This window comes from Apostichopus japonicus, chromosome 8, assembly GCF_037975245.1.
Source record: "Apostichopus japonicus isolate 1M-3 chromosome 8, ASM3797524v1, whole genome shotgun sequence".
Lineage (NCBI taxonomy): Eukaryota > Metazoa > Echinodermata > Holothuroidea > Aspidochirotida > Stichopodidae > Apostichopus > Apostichopus japonicus.
In genome coordinates, this window is record NC_092568.1 from 31787034 (window position 1) to 31804152 (window position 17119).

The following is a 17119-nucleotide window of genomic DNA, read 5'->3' on the forward strand; positions in this document are numbered from 1 at the left end:
AGCAGCGCCCAGAAATTGTTTACCCTACTGAGGTTTGTTTACAAGTGACGAAAAATTCAGGCTCTAATAGCAAAAACTCAGCACGGTCATGATATGAAAAATTGATGGTACCATGAAATGCCAACTTGTCAGCTATCCAGTGATGGATAGCATTTAGCTAGTGGGAACTTCTATCTTGACTTAACACCACATTACTTTTGTGATTTAGAATGTAAATCAATGGGGCTTTTAATGGCGTATGCTACCAGCAATGCTACTAACTCACCGGTGGTATGAAAACAATTGAGGACCACGAACACGGACAAATGTCCCGTATACGATACAGTAGCTTGTGCTTGTAGCCGGTCCCGTAACAACAACCATGTTGCAACTACCCAAACTACCCAACCAAACCAAACCAAACTAAAATTGCAGGTCAAACATCACCGCTATGACAGCAATGACGACAGGAAAGGTGAGCAGAAGTAACGATGGTGGGGAATTTGTTCCACAAGAAATCAATGAAGTCCTGTCTGTTGGGTAGAAGGGGTTGAGTAAGGTCCAAGTCTTTTTCCATCTCATCAGTCACATCTTGGCCCTACCCCATCCCCACCCATGCTACTCTTACTGCCCCACCTCAATCTTCAACCTTTCCACCTACCTCACCCACTCCATCCTCCCTAGTAATCTTTTCCAATATATTCCTGCTCTTCCCCACCCTGCTGCTCTCCCCAACCCAACCCTCTCCCTCACCCTACCATTTTCCTCCTCCAAAAATGGGGGAAAATAGCCCAACTGAGTGTCTTTCTTTGGTAGCTGAAGTTTTATTTGGGTAATACACCAGTGGTCACCAGATGCATTTGACTCTACTGTGGGACTATTGGTTTCCCCATACTTATGAAAGATTGGACATCTGTTTTGTGTCATTTTAGTTCACTGTCAGGAAGCAGCACTTTAAAATGCCACCTCAACCAAAAAGAAACAAAATAAAAACCAGTACAAGCATATTTCTTTATGTAAATTGTTTATTACTAACTTGATTGCTTTTAATGAGCAGGCAGTCAAGCTTCAGATAGAGGATACAAACTATACTCTCTGGTATGCATCACCATACTCTTCGAATAAAATTACCAACTAATACTACAGGCAGGCTCAGTAGCACAATTTACATCATAGCAAAATGATATACAGCTTATTGGAATATTTCTAAGAATTAATATCTTGGCTTGATGGAAGGAATACGCTCAGTGCTTTTGTAACTTTTTCTTTTTCAATTAATGTTTTAAAATTAAATTGCTAATATGAACAGTATATGGATTTCCATATAAAAGTCGGGCAGTAACACTTACAAACAACCTTCTGAGAAAAAGCTGTACATACAACTAACTGTACACTAAATGTTTTAAGGTCAGCAGCAAAGTTCTACAAAGAAAGCTCTACACTTCCATGAACACTTACTACCAAATACCAGGTTACATTTGTTTGGATACCTTTTACCAATGTTGCAGACAAGTAGTTTTATCCTAATACATTTGAGTGCTACTAACCGAGTTCAAGTACAGAATAATGAGCAAACTCCTAGAGTAGCAAGTGGTATTGACCCCAACCCCCCCCCCCTCCCCCAAACAAATGCATGTCCCCAGTCGATAAGTAGAACTATATGTTTGGGGCCATTTCCTTATTGTAAATACATTTCTACCAAAGTCAGCAAAATCATTTCAAATTGACGAGGAAATAAAGGCATTTACAGTGCAAGGATTTTCACTGTAGAGGAGGAACTGATTAGAAATGAACTGAACATATCAGGCAAGCATAGTATTGCACACATGAAAAACTCACAGAAAAGATGTGTCATGATAGCAAAATGCATTACTATAGCACAGTTGTCATTCAGTTAATATATATTATTTTCCAAACAGCCATTTCCAAGCTTAATTTAGCACATTTGTATCATGCTTTATCACCAATATTTATTGATAGTCATCATGATTTTTAGTGCCAAGGATAAGATCTGTTAATCATTAAAGAATGACATCAGCTGTTAGACCAGTGGGTATTACAACTAATAATATATGCAACAAGTTATTGTGTTAAAGTCTATTAGCACCAGTATGGATAGATCTTTGTTTGTATAATTTGCATATATTATTAAATGAAGAACTTATGACAGAGATTGCTTTCTGTTATATCCCACGAAAGTATTTTGCATGTTGAATTTACTACGTCCACTAACATTTCATAAATGTGGACTGGAGATATACTGAATATACATATCAGTACACTCTGGCCTTTCTCATTACTGACAGGAGATTGCAATTTATTCTCTATCAGTGGAGAAGCTAAATTTTATGCCCATGTCCTTGACATCAAATGGTGGATGATAAAAACAAATTAATCAATGATCAATTTGTGAGCAACTGTTGCAAGATGATCTAATTAAGATTTCTATTAGACTGAAATTATAAATGAGCTTAAACATAGATCTTGTATAAAATCGATCTTATTTTACAACCTGATCAATTGCAGTATAACACAGATCTGGGAGGATGCAACCAGTGACTTTTTCCTGTGATTCTTTTTGCACATTAAATCTCAACTGCATTTTCATAAATTTTATATTCTGTAACTGAAGACCCCATAATTACACTTCTCACTTTTAAAGCTTTCAGATTGAAGGCACCTCATGTCCAGGTTCAAAGGCAGCTCTGCTATGTATGAAGAGCTGGTTAAATCAGTTTGGACATCCATTGGCCCAGTGTCCTCTCATTCCTGAAACAAACATGAAAAAGCAAGAATGACTATTTTGGTCCAAATTCAACTGTTATGGAACATCCTCACTATATAGCCATAGCTTTAAAGAAATGAAGTCTGTTGCATTGAGGTTGTGATGTTCACAGCCAATCAGGGGAGTCAATTCAGTTGAAGATACACTCTAGTGATTCCAGTCAGTGATATTTAATACAATGATTCAATTTCATTAAAGTCAGCAATATGGTACGTACAACTCTGTAACACAAAGTATTCTCTAGAAAGCGACCTGTATTCTACTTCCATTCTCCAGATTGTACCAAGCTGAAACTCAGATAAGTGTACTCTTGGGTTACAGAGTTTGCAAGGTACTCTCAAGGACTAGCATCTTGCCCCTTTCCTCCTCCCCCCCCCCCCCTCCACCATCACCACCAGAAGCAATAAAAAAATGTCACAACTTGCTGGTGTAGCTTATACACTAACTAACATTGTAATGAGCCACAACATAATCATCATAATACTGGAACAAGCAACAACCAATAACAAAAAATACCACAGATCCAGTAAAAAAAAATCACCATTAATAGAAACATAATTCAATGGAGTTTGAAGTTTACAAACATCTGTTGGGGAGGCTTTCAATTGTTTTGTTTTTCAGCAGTTAAATTATTAATGAACTAATGCATGAACCAGGCTTTGACTTATCTTAATCATGCTAAGATTCATACAAACAATGATAGTATTAAGTAAAGATACAACTATTCAAGGGACAGAAATATTACTAGTAGTAGCCTCTTTCAAACATTGAAAAATGTTCACAAGAGGCAACAGCATGTTCCTTTTGTTGGGCCACTGAAACTTCACAAGTGGGTTTATTCTAAACTTGTGTTCGAAATGAGTAAAAAACAAAAATAAAGAAGAAAACAACACCAATGTTGTTTGATGCATTTAATATTTCCAAAATGCAGAAAAACTACCACTTGGTTAGAAAGGAACCATAACATGGGGGGCGTTGTGGTCAAGTGGTTAAGGTTGTGGACTTGTGATCTAAGGATAACAGGTTTGAGCCCTGGCCAGATCACTGCGTTGTGTCCTTGGGCAAGGCACGTTATCTCCATTGCTTCTCTTCACCCAGGTGTATAAACGGGGACTTGCAAGGTAACTTGTAAATATAGTAGCCTGCGCCGGTTGTGGATGCACCCTAAGGGAAGTCCCCCGTGGGACACATGGTTGCGGTGCACTGTGGTGCCCCAGGAGAGATTGATTGAATTGCGCACACTTTGGTGTGTAAGTGTGACAAGTAATACCAAAGACCAGGGCTAAGTTGTACAAGCTATGGTACACTCTTTGGGGTGTGAATAGCATTCTAAATGCTGGTTAATAATAATAATAACATTAATATTGACTTTAATAAATAATGGCTGGAAGTCCAATGCTTACCACAGATGTAACATGACCCATAGCCACCGTAGTATGCACCCGTCAGGCCCTCTTCATAACTTTCACTGTTGTCACTGTCTCCACTGTCTATAAATTCAACGTCCTCCTCCTCCTCCTCCTCCTCATCATCATCATCATCTTCATCTGGACTTGAGATGAGAACTGGAGCCGTTACATTGTCTCGTTTTTCATCACCTTCTGTTTCTGTAAAAATTAGGTTACATTTGACATGATAAACATAACATACAAAAAAACAGATTTTGGCTTGAGAAAGCCATAAACACCATACCACAATTATAGCCCTATCCTATTTTGCATACTAAACTCAAGACAAATAATATTTTATCAAGTAATCATTATGGCATGATTCAGATGACCTACCAGCTCACTGCACCAACTTGTAGTGTGCATAAGTAAAATGCACCAGTTATTGTTGAGTGGAAAAAAACAGTGGAAATGGTTATAAGGTTGAAAATTTAACAGAAAAAAAAATGCTGCCAGTTGTGTCAAATTGACGGGTGTTTTAATAGGGCATGCAGAAAGGACCCTTGTGAGGAAGTCTTCAAATAGTTAAGATGTGATGTTAAAACATGCAGTATGTAGAAATACAGGAGTGAATTTAGTGGAATTAAAGTTGAACCAGATTGAGCAATGAATTCCAACCAGCTGCTCTCAGTTGAAAGGTGATGCATGGAGGCATGGGAACTACATACTCACTAGTTGTGGTGATGCATAGAGTTTGCATACTTACGAGTTGTGGTGATGCATGGAGGCATGGGGCCCGGTAATGGTATGGGATCTGCTTCCTAACGACTTGTGGTGATGCATGGGGTCTGCAATGTCTGCATACTCACAAGTTGTGGTGATGTATGGGGTCTGCATACTCATATCGTGGTCCCTACCCCATCCCCACCCATGCTAATCTTACTGCCCCACCTCAATCCACAACCTTCCCACCTACCTCACCCACTCCATTCTCCCTAGTATTCTTTCCCAATATATTCCTGCTCTCCCCCACCTTGCTGCTCCCCCAAACCCAACCCTCTCCCTCACCCTACCATTTTCCTCCTCCAAAAATGGGGAGAAGATAGCCCAACTGAGTGTCTTTTTTTGGTAGCTGAAGTTTTATTTGGGTAATACACTGGTGGTCACCAGATGCATTTGACTCTAATGTGGGACTATTGGTTTCTCCATACTTTTGAAAGATTGAACATCTGTTTTGTGGCATTTAGTTCACTGTCCGGCGGACGCTATATAACACTTTAAAATGTCACCTCAACCGGCCAAAAAGAAACAAAGTAAAAACCAGCACAAGCATATTTCTTTATGTAAATTGTTTATTACTAACTTGATTGCTTTTAATGAGCAGGCAGTCAAGCTGAAGATACAGGATACAAAATACTCTCTGGTATACATCACCATACTCTTCGAATAAAATTACTAACTACTGTAATACTACAGGCAGGCTCAGTAGCACAATTTACATCATAGCAAAATGATATACAGCTGATTGGTATATTTCTAAGTATTAATATCTTGGCTTGATGGAAGGAATACGCTCAGTTTTTTCGTAACTTTTTCTTTTTCAATTAATTTTTAAGTTAAATTGCTAATATGAACAGTCTATGGATTTCCATATAAAAGTCGGGCAGTAACACTTACAAACAACCTTCTGAGAAAAAGCTGTATATACAACTAACTGTACAGTAAATGTTTAAAGTTTAGCAGCAGAGTTCTACAAAGAAAGCTCTACACAAGCTTCTATGAACGCTTACTATCAATTACCAGTTTACATTTGTTCGGATACCTTTTACCAATGTTACAGACAAGTAGTTTTATCTTAATACCAAGAGCATTTGAGTGCTACTAACTGAGTTCAGGTACAGAATTATGAGCAAACTCCTAGAGTAGCAAGTGGTATGAGCCCCCCCACCCCCCAAAAGTCATGTCCACAGTCGACAAGTGGAACTATATATATTAAGTATTATTTGAAAGAGCACACTTTATTTGGCCAGTTTACAGGGTCACCCAGTGGCGTAGGAAGGTACTTTTGAGTGGGGGGGCTGAAGACTGATGGCCGGCCTGGGGGAGGGGTCTAAGGGGAGGGGGTGTCCCCCTCCCCTTTGGATTTTTTTTGCATTTCCAGGTGGCCTCAGATGCAATTTGGTGCAATATAGCACACTTCAACACCCACTCCATTTTGTAAAGAATTTTGCATTTTCAACTGGCCTTAGATGCAATTTGGTGCTTCAAATGAGATTTTTTTCTCATTTGGAAATGAAAAAGGGGTTTTCTGACTTGCGGAGCGGGGGGCGGAACGATACTTCCGCCCCCCCACATTTTTCACTGGGGGGGCTGGCGCCCCCCAGCCCCCCCCGGTTCCTACGCCCTTGGGGTCACCGAAATGTATGAGGCCATTGTAAATACATTTCTATCAAAGTCAGCAAAGTCATTTCAAATTGATGAGGATATATAGGCATTTACAGTGCAAGGATTTTCACTGTAGATCTGGAACTGATTAGAAATGAACTAAACATATCAGGCAAGCATAGTATTGCACACATGAATAACTCACAGAAAAGATGTGTCATGATAGCAAAATGCATTACTATAGCACAGTTGTCATTCAGTTAATATATATTATTTTCCAAACAGCCATTTCCAAGCTTAATTTAGCACATTTTGTATCATGCTTTATCACCAAAATTTATTGATAGTCATCATGATTATTAGCGGCAAAATATGAGATCTGTTAATCATTAAAGAATGACATCAGCTGTTAGACCAGTGGGTATTACAACTAATAATACTGTATATGCAACAAGTTATTGTTAGTCAGTATTTGCTGATGTTGTTTATACACTAAGAAATATTGTAACAAGCCACAACATAATGATCATAATACTGGAACAAGCAACAACCAATTACTACAAACTCCACAGATCCAGTCAATATTATTATTAAACCATTAATAGAAACATAATTCAATGGAGTTTGAAGTTTACAAATATCTGTTGGGGAGGCTGTCAATTGTTTTGTTTTTCAGAGGTTAAATTAATAATGAACTAATGCAAGAACCAGGATTTGACTTATAATCTTAATCATGCTAAGATTCAAACAAACAATGATAGTATTAAGTACAGATACAACTATTCAAGGGACAGAAATTTTACTAGTACAGTAGTAGCTTCTTTGAAGCATTGAAAAAAGTTCACACAAGACAACAGCATGTTCCTTTTGTTGGGCCACTGAAACTTCAAATGTAATGTGGCCTATCGCCACCGTAGAATGGACCTGCCAGGTCCTCTTCATAATTCTCACTGTTGTCACTGTCTCCACTGTCGATAAATTCAACATCCTCCTCCTCCTCATCCTCATCTGGACTTGAGATGAGAACTGGAGCCGTTATATTGTCTAGTTTTTTATCACCTTCTGTTTCTGTAAAAACTAGGTTACATTTGTCATGATAAATATAACATACAAAAAAGCAGATTTTGCAGCAGTAAAGAAACTCTGCGCTTTCAAAGGATTTGACCAATTAACCTCAAAAATATCTATATATACTTTACATCAGGCTACTGGCTTCATTATCCATTAAGTCCCTGTGCCTACTCCCAAAGCCTGGCCAACAGGACAGTGACTGTTTTTCTGCTGCTACTAGAACAGTGACAATAGTCATACAAAATTATATGAACATTGAGCACTGTACATACCACCCATACAATCATTTCAAAGACACACCATAATCTTCTTCAAATTTTCTGTGCTGTCTAATTTTGGGGCTACTGTATCAGGGGCTATGAGCCAGGGCCCAATAGAAAATCTGGTCCTGACAATACTGCTGACCCTGACCATTCTACTCAACAAGACAAGTCAGATCTCCGAAGCTACTCTTCCTTTGGCCATAATATGTGAAAGGATCAAGAGGACAAATCAATCGACAATACTTCGAATGACCTCCAACTACCTTTGAACAGTCTTACTTCTTTGTGTTAGAACTGTCCTTGTGAATTAACTACTTTTCTAGACAATATTGCCTCCCAAAATGTGTTGATATTGTCCAATTTACATGAATGGTTTACATACATTGTCAGCAGAGGGAGGCAAACAGTGTATTGACAATTGGATTTGATTTTTATGTGACATTCCCAGCACCATTTCTGAACCTTCAATGGATATCTACACTATTGCAGCTAACTTTGACAACAGCTGGCTGAAGTTCTGGCAAGGGATGGCTGCTATTATCAGCTTTCGTCTATGCTATATAGGTCAGTGGTAACACTACTGTATAATGTTGATGAATACCAGATCAAAATCACACATTTAAAGGATTCCTTATTTGAAGAAGAAATAAAATGAGAAGAAAAAGCACTGCTTTGAAGTTTACTTGTTTGTTTGAGTTTTATTGTTTGTTCTCTTCTTGAAGTAAGAAAAGCACTGAAGAATTAATTACTGTATGCCCATAGCTTACTTTATATGAATAAGCTGCATTAAATATTAAAATATATACTGTATATATGTTTATACCTTTGACAAAAAGAAACACAACCCCAGACAACTTTCATTCATTAATCTGTCACTGTACATACCTTCGACATCTAATTAAATGTTTACTTCAACTGAAACTTTTAGTCAATTGTTGAAATCTTACTCATTTCAGATGTGTATTTAGAGCTATTTGAGCCACAGGCTGATGAGGGGAAAAATAAAGGGGGGAGGGTGGGGATGGTTGATGGGGGTGGAGAACTTCATGAACTACATGTTAACCTTTCTTTTCTTTGGAATTTGTGTATGCCACAGTTGCACCCTATGCAAGCCTCAGTAATGGCAGGTTACCATGCAAGTTAGTTGTATAGGACCACCTTTGGAATTAGCCATTTTAAATTTATTTATTAATTATACAGTAAACTTCAAGTAGTTTATTAGCAAGCAGTCCAAACAAAGAGTGATATGTGCTATCTGGCCACCCATAATTGAATATTTATACCAAAATATCAAATTTTGTGTCCCACATATATTCATGTAAAGTTTATTTTTGTCATAATATAATCATTTTTGGTGAAATTTGGGAGGATCAGGGTAACAGATTTGAGTTTCCTTTCACTGTTTGGTATCAAACCGTCAGCTTGTGGCAAATGCAATGCAAAATGCAGCTTCAATGATAACTATATTGATATCTTAACTAAATACTCTGTTCTCTTGAAAATATATTGTAAAATAAGTATCATTAATATCATCCACTCATACTAGATAAGTGGCACTTAAATCTGTCCCAAGTGAATAACATCACTTCCAACAACTACTTCAAATGGGAAAACAATAGAAGAAATGTTACCATAGAAACACGTGAGTTACATGATTTAAAATTTATGAGCCTTCAAGTAAAAGTAGCTGGTTGCATTTGTACAATATAATGGTCAAGATACTCAAAGTATTGAGCACACAACTATTTTAAAGTTTGTTACTAAGAGGGTCAAACCAGATGCTTAGGCTTGAGAAATCCATAAACACCATACCACAATTATAGCCCTAGCCTATTTTGCATACTCAACTCAAGACAAATAATATTTATCAAGTTATCATTATGGCATGATTCAGATGACCTACCAGCTCACTGCACTAACTTGTAGTGTGCATAAGGAAAATGTACCAGATAAGTTGAGTGGAAAAAACAGTGGAAATGGTTATAAAGGTTAAAAATATAACAGAAAAACAAATGTTTCCAGCTGTGTCAAATTGACAGGTTTTTTAATAGGGCATGCAGAAAGGATCCTTGTGAGAAAGTCTTCAAATAGTTAATATGTGGTGTTAAAAAATGCAGTTAGTAAAAGTACAGGAGTGAATTTAGTGGTATTAAAGTTGAACCAGATTGAGCAATGAATTCCAACCAGCTGCTCTCAGTTGAAAGGTGATGCATGGAGGCATGGGAACTACATACTCACTAGTTGTGGTAATGGTATGGGAACTACATACTCACAAGTTGTGGTAATGGTATGGGATGCATGCTCACAAGTTGTGGTGATGACAATAAAGATGCGGCGATGAAATGTTGAAAGTTCATTAGTCATACAAAATGTATAATTGCATAAAAATTTGAAATAACATAAATTATTTACACAAATTAATGATTAGTTTCTGAAACAATGATGATGATCCTTGGAGTTAGTATGGATGCGCTATAAATGTGAAGGATGCACGATTGATTTACTGTGGCAATATATACTGGCACCACGAGGCAGTTCACTCACTTTTCCTGTCGTCTAACATCTCCTTTCTCCTTATCTTCACATCCTTCCCCAAGCTTTCGACCATCTTATCGATGTAGTTGTCCAGCACGATCGATCGGTTGTAGGACTTGATTGGTGCACGGCAAACTGGACACTCCTTCTTCCTAGCCATCCAGAGCATGATACAGTATTTACAAAATGAATGGGAACAGTTCAATGTGGTAGCCTGATAGATAAAAAAAAATGCAAATTAAGTTAGTGCACTCTGATGAGGACTCAAGTTTCATGAATATGCAATGACGTACCGACATGAATATTCATTTAATACTGACCTATAAGTTTCCCAACATTTGGGGGAATCAGATTTCCAGTTGATCTCTACAAGCTGAACAGTCTACAAAAATGATATTTATGCTGTCACTTGACAAGGTTTTCATAATTTTAATTTTTTTTCTTAAAAGTTGCAAAGAAAGCACTCCTCCAGCAGGACTGTGGTTAATAACAGTTGACCAATTCTTGACAGAAATATAGATCCTTAGCATAGTCCATCCACCGGATACTTCATTTACAGTTAAAGCACTGACATAATATTAATTATGCATTAATCTTGTTGGACAACCATCTCTATTAGACAACTTTAACCCAAAATCCAGACTGTCTGAGGGACTACCAGCAAACTCTCTTAATTCAGCCCTAGTTTTTGGATGATAATATCTGGTGCATATTCTGCTTCAGATGGCCTGCCAGATATATTACAGATATCTGTAGAACAACCACAGTTGAACAAGGCAAAACAACAGAAAATAAGAAGACTAACTACCGTAGCTTGCAGCTAAATCTGTTGTTCCTTTTCACGTTGTTTGTTTCTTGTTATGACACTATTGTGTTCACTCTCTCTACTGTATCTGGTGTTTTGTGATTACTCATAGGACATGTACAGTAACTGTGAACATGCTCAGTAAGTGAGCAATAATGTACACTAGTATATCAAGGACAAACAAGTCTTCATTTCAAGCATTTTAATTTTTATAAAGTACAGGAAAGTTTTTTCTTTTTATGAAAGGATGTATCTGGCTAATACATCCATTACCATTTCAGATTATTATGAGAATATTATGCGTGTGTGTGGCTAGAGCCAGGGGTGTGTGTGCAGGGGGGCGTGGGGGGGGAGGAGAGTAATGGGCTCTATTGATGTGATGACAAAATTACAACTTGTCTTCATTTAACACAATGACTTGATAACAACTCACCTGAATAAAGAGTTCGGCACAAATGCTACACTGTAATTCACTCTCCAAGACATGAGTGATGTTATCAAATGCCTCCTGCTTGGCCTTAGCTATCTTCATCTCCTCTTCATCTTGTCTTGCTTTCTGTCCCTCTTCAAGCTTTTTGATCAGAAGATATAAAGTTCATCTTATCAATACATTTCAAGATAAGACCCCTGTACGCTGATTGTTTCAAGATTGTTAATTGTGCGGTACATAATTTATCATTAAGAGCTTCTGCAATTTCTCAACGTGCACTTCCCTACTTATGTACCGAGTAACATGTCTAGTAATTTAGATCTGTCATTCCAAACAGAAGAAGGAAAAAGTCAGGAAATGGATCCTCTCTATCAGATATCAAAATGAGGTCATTTCACTTCAATGAAAAAATTATTTGTGAGCAACAAATGTATGGATATGTGCTGGCATCATTAACACCACGCATGACTCCTGATGCACTTCAAACTGAAATTTTATTATCTATTACTCCAGTTCAATCAGAAACTTCCATGTTTGCGCCATTCGTGAAGTTCATCAACTCCTGGTAACGGGATGCTGATAAATTTTCACTTCAGCATTTTCACAGACTACAAACAAGTACTAAGAATAATTTAGCGCTTCAAATCTTGTGCTGCAGTTTTGAATGCTCTGAGTTTTGTCCCTTTTAAGATACTACTGCCATACATCTTTGGACTTGTATTTTATAACTATTTTGACCAATTCGCACAGCATTCTGCGATGCAATACTGGATAAAATTATTCCCTGATACGGTACATCTTTATACTGCATCATGATTTTCAACATGCTACATCATACTAAGTAGAATAAGTACTATACCTTCGTCTCCATGGCCTTGTATTCTTCATCTTTGCCAGCGATGACATCTTCCAATCTTTTCCTTTCCTTCTCAAGCTTCTCCCTCTGTTCTAGATTCTTGGCGACCTCTGACTGCAAGCTCTCCTCGACAGCTTGCTTCTCCACCTGCAGAGCTTTCCTTTGTGCCTCGATCTGCTCCATCAGACAGTTTTCTTTCTCCAGTGCTTTGGCCTTCAAGTCCTCTGTAGTTGCTCGCATTTCTTCCTCTTTGACTTTCAGCAATCTCTCCTTTTCTTCCAACATTAACCTCAGGTCATCGTCTTCTCTCTTCTTTGATGGAGAGAGCGATTTACTTTGAATCATTTGAATGATCTCTTGGATGGAATGCTTACCCCTCTGGGAGAGGATGGCATTAAGTATTTCTCCCTCCTCTTCACTCAAAGTTGCTTTGCTCTTAAGAGGTGACTCTAAACTTGTTCTTTCACAAGTAACATTTGACGAGCCGGGTTCATCGGTCCTTAATTGACTTTCACTGCTTTTCATTACCTTATTTGAGAGCCAGTCATCACAACGTTTCCTCTTAGCAACACTACCCTCCCCTTCATTATGTTTTGAGGTAACAACTTCTTTACCTTTGTATTCTTTGGCAGGCAAAGTTTGTGATTTTCTCTTATTAGCTACACTTGCAGGGTGTAAGCTATTCAAAATCTGGTTTGCTTTTTCAAGAGACATCTCTTCCACTTTAACCTGAAACACAAATTCTGCTTCTGTCTCTCCTTCCTGCACAGCTCCAATCTGTATCATGTCACCCACCTCAATAGGAAATGGTGACCCAGCCTTTACCCTCACATCATTCAAATAGACACCATTCAAACTCTGTTCAAAGAAGGAGGAAAAAGTTACGAAATGTTAAGAATTATTCGCGTTAAAATGTTGTTCTCATCAGTAATCTTTCTTTAAAACTTGAAGATATTCTAATCATTTTAAATCTTCTAGCCTTGGTTTTTTTCTTCTTTTTAACTTATTTCTTTGTGTAGAAGTCGAATGTAGCTGTAAGCAAATACCTTTTGAAATAAAAGTCTTTAATATCACTACTGCCACGGTTAGGAGTTTGGGGGATTTGAGTATTTTACCATTAATGTCATTATTTAATAATTCTTGTACAACATTTTTCCTAACAATACATGTGCTTTGGTTTAACTGCTCAAAATGTGTTCATTTGTACCTGAACCTGTTCTCATTTTATTCAGCTACTGTAAATGAGGTTTTAACAGCAGTTTTCCTTACTAAATTTCAAGTACACACTGAAGTTTGATTAGTGCACTGCTGGGTCTAAGACAGGCACGTAGCGAGGAATTTGCCAAGGGAGGGCGAAGTCTGTAGGCAAACTATCTAAGCGTAGCGCCACCATGAATTGGCGCGAAGTGTAGAAACAAAATCGGCCGAAAATGCCTCACAGATCGCTGGAAATTGCACTTCCCAGGCCTTGTAAGTTGCATCTAACCTTTTCTTATTTTGAAATTACTGGCGATATATAAAAAAAATTAAAATATGCTCAAGGAGGGGAGGGGCGGTAGCCCCCTTTGCCCCCCCCCCCCTGGCTACTAACCTGGTCTAAGACAAGGAGGAAGATGAGTTTGCCTTGATATGAAAGGTGCTAGACTAGTTTCATCCAAGGAGGATCCAGTTTCAAGACCGCTCTTTAGATCACTGGGCTAGTCCCAGTCCTCCCCTGGTCATTCTGTAAGTTTCCAAATCATGATCCTTCTACACATATATTCCTACTGTATTTAACTTATTGTAAGGAGGCTAAGTACTCCAAATATTTTTCAAATCTCATACAGGTTTGCATATATCATCAGTAAAGTATTAGTTGGATAAATTCCATATTTTGAAACTTGAATTACAGTACCATATAATATTCACTAAACACAATAAAGCAAATTATCTTTGCAAATACCACAACATTAGTCCTGTATATTCCTTATCCTACTACATATACAGTCGATGCTTACTGTATGTTAGGAATTTCACGGTAAATCTACATTGTTTTTTAATTATTCCTTAGTATATATATATTTATATATTAATATTTAAGCTGCGTCCATTTTGTTTTTCATATTCATATTTTAAGGGTTTTGTCATTTTGTTGTCATTGTAAAGCGCTCTTGAACATGCTTAAGCATGAAAAGAGTGCTATATAAATCTGGTAAATCATAATAATAATAATAATACATATACTGACTTTGTTATCTGTAATTGTCCATTTCCCATCCTCACTTTCTTTAAAGATGGCATGTTTCCTTGAGAGGAGTATCATTGAGTCTCTTTTTCTGGACAAAAGCTGAACAGAGACATCCAATCCTCTTCCAACTGAGACCTACATAGGAGAATGGCTTTAAGGTTAGCACAGTCTTAAAAAGAACAAAACATTATTGCCAAACATACAAATAAAATATGACAATTTACTTTTTTGGCTTAATTTTGATTAGTTTCCATGTCACGCCATATCTACGCTATAGGGCCTAACTCATGTTTACTGCACAACAATGTATAGTAAGCGAGGGGGAATATTGGATAGAGTTCTACTTGAGCAAAATTGTCAGAAAATGTTTCTTAAAAGTCAAAATCTCAATTAATCATGCAGAACACTATGTATATAAGGAACACAATACTGATAACATTTCCTGACACCTTGATAAAAATCCCATGAGATGAAAGTTTTAACTTTGATGGATTTCTGGACTTCTGTCGAAGTATGTTAAGTTATCAATAATGGCACAGCCTGATAAGTGTGAGGCCACTATATGGCACAGTCCACTTTATAAGTTACTAAAAACATAGAAAAACGAAAACCTAACAACTCCTTAAAATTGCATCATCTTTTGACTTCAGTTTTGTGACTTTGTGACATGTACAATGTTGAGAGATACTGGATGCCTGAACACCGTAAGATGGCCTTGTTGTCCATTGCTTCAAATGGTAAAATAATGATATCTAAGCAAATGTATGCTAACATTCCACGCCAAATCAGGTTTCATGACCAAACGTTTAGGCATAGAGATACTGTAATGTTTAGCAATACTGCAGTAGTCTAATGACTGATTTCATATTACAGTACTTCAGCTTAGTTCTTGTACATTTTAAAATTACAAGATAAAAATCGATAACTTAAATTTCCTGTCAATCACAGACATACTGTACTAACTGAATAACATGCCTAATGTAATTCATGATCTTAGTAGGCTTGTACTAAGTTGTAGCCTAATGTAAGGTCCTTCGACCACTGGTACTTCCAACATTTGAAACACTGGAGAGTGCCTCATGATGCATTCCATTATAAACATGAAGTAACCGCTCCCTAATACTACACTCCTTTTCGGTACTATCACACAATCATGACAGTGTACTTTTTGGCCAAAATTTTGCCCATTCACAGGGATCAAGAGGAAGAAAAGAGGTAACCATAATGCTGTGTCCAGTGTTTACAACACAGCAGTCAGTTCAAACTTATAATTGGATGAATTGGTGGGCAGATGTACAGTACCAATAGACCTTCAGAGAGGATGTAGGCCCTAACCTACCATGTGAACAATTTGCATGGCTCAACATAGCCTGATACTAGTGGTACAGCCAGTGAAATTAATAACTCAAGGTATTTGCAATATGTCCTTCGAACTGCTCTCTCTGCTTGACAGGTACCACCTAGAAAGCCTTAGGGCCTATGTACAGTAGTGAGTGGAATGGGTAATACTGTACATCTGCCCATGCATGCTTGTGAGTAATGTTGTGATGGGAAAGTTTTTTCTTAAATATTGCATTTGCTCAATAAGACTAAGAGTGAATGGGGCAATTCAAATTTGGACAAACAGTACTGTACATCGTGATTTTGTGCTTCTGTACAACGTAATGGTACCAAGTGTTATGTTTTGCATCGAACAAATAAGACGATAAGAGTATGATGTTATGGAATTCAACTGATATATTAATGGATCAACTGTAACGGTAAGTATCAACTAAAACAATGACAAACCCCAACCCGAGCGTTCTCTCCCTCGTTCAGGCTCGTCCGAACATGTAATAATAATAAAATCAGGCTCGTACGTAAACACTAACATAACACCAAGAGAGAGATTATTTATGTCATCGAGTTAGAATGCATTACAATGGTGCTGTAAATAACTTTGTCAAATGATGGTGATGAGAGCGCCTGTGCTTGGAGGAATTACAGATAAGTGATATAGTGACAGCACTGGCTACATGTAGGCCCAGGCTACATGCTGTAGAGTAAGTGTGACTTTACTCCAATCGTAGCAACCGATAATATTCCCTAAAGCGGACGTGTATCACCGATAAATTACCTCTTTACCACTGATAAGTGGTATTAATGTGTATCTTCTCTTTTTTGTATTTTTACATCTTGATAAGCAGATAATTCCCGAGCTGGAAGCCATGGCAGGCTTTTCATCAGCTATATTTCAAATTCACCGCACAGTATTCGAGAGCAGCGACATTCACCACCAGATAGTACATGACCCTAATAAGCGAAATTCTAAATAGAGGGCGCAAAACAATTGGAAAGGAGAGCGTACAGGGCAGATTCGGTCGATGCTTACATGGTACGTATGCAGTAGTATTCC

At 37.7% G+C, this 17119-nt stretch overlaps 1 protein-coding gene across 3 annotated transcripts; it reads right to left on the minus strand.

Annotated features, from left to right (window-relative positions):
• Nucleotides 1-991: 991 nt before the first annotated feature.
• On the minus strand, nt 992-17020 carry LOC139971596 (E3 ubiquitin-protein ligase RNF8-like). 3 transcript variants are annotated; one of them, XM_071978220.1, is made up of 7 exons: nt 16841-17020; nt 14725-14859; nt 12501-13355; nt 11645-11782; nt 10416-10620; nt 4195-4371; nt 992-2748 (listed from the first exon to the last, which is right to left on the minus strand). In XM_071978220.1, the coding sequence occupies exons 1-7, from the start codon at nt 16931-16933 to the stop codon at nt 2711-2713; spliced, it is 1641 nt and encodes a 546-aa protein (XP_071834321.1). In that variant the 5' UTR covers nt 16934-17020; the 3' UTR covers nt 992-2710. The 3 variants fall into 3 exon arrangements, with proteins under 3 accessions (XP_071834321.1, XP_071834320.1, XP_071834322.1); XM_071978219.1 differs by having other exon boundaries at nt 993-2748; nt 4168-4371; nt 16841-17019; XM_071978221.1 differs by lacking the exons at nt 992-2748; nt 4195-4371 and adding an exon at nt 5256-7605 and having other exon boundaries at nt 16841-17019.
• Between the last annotated feature and the right edge of the window lie 99 nt (nt 17021-17119).

What these genes read in the sequence shown, in the direction of transcription:
- LOC139971596 (XM_071978219.1), bottom strand. Translation starts at nt 16,933, where the DNA reads ATGGCTTCCAGCTCGGGAATTATCTGCTTATCAAGATGTAAAAATACA. An exon ending in GGACAATTACAGATAACAAA is followed by an intron (nt 13,356 to 14,724) that starts GTCAGTATATGT and finishes TTCTTTGAACAG; the next exon opens with AGTTTGAATGGTGTCTATTT. An exon ending in GATGTTAGACGACAGGAAAA is followed by an intron (nt 4,372 to 10,415) that starts GTGAGTGAACTG and finishes TAATTTTTACAG; the next exon opens with AAACAGAAGGTGATGAAAAA.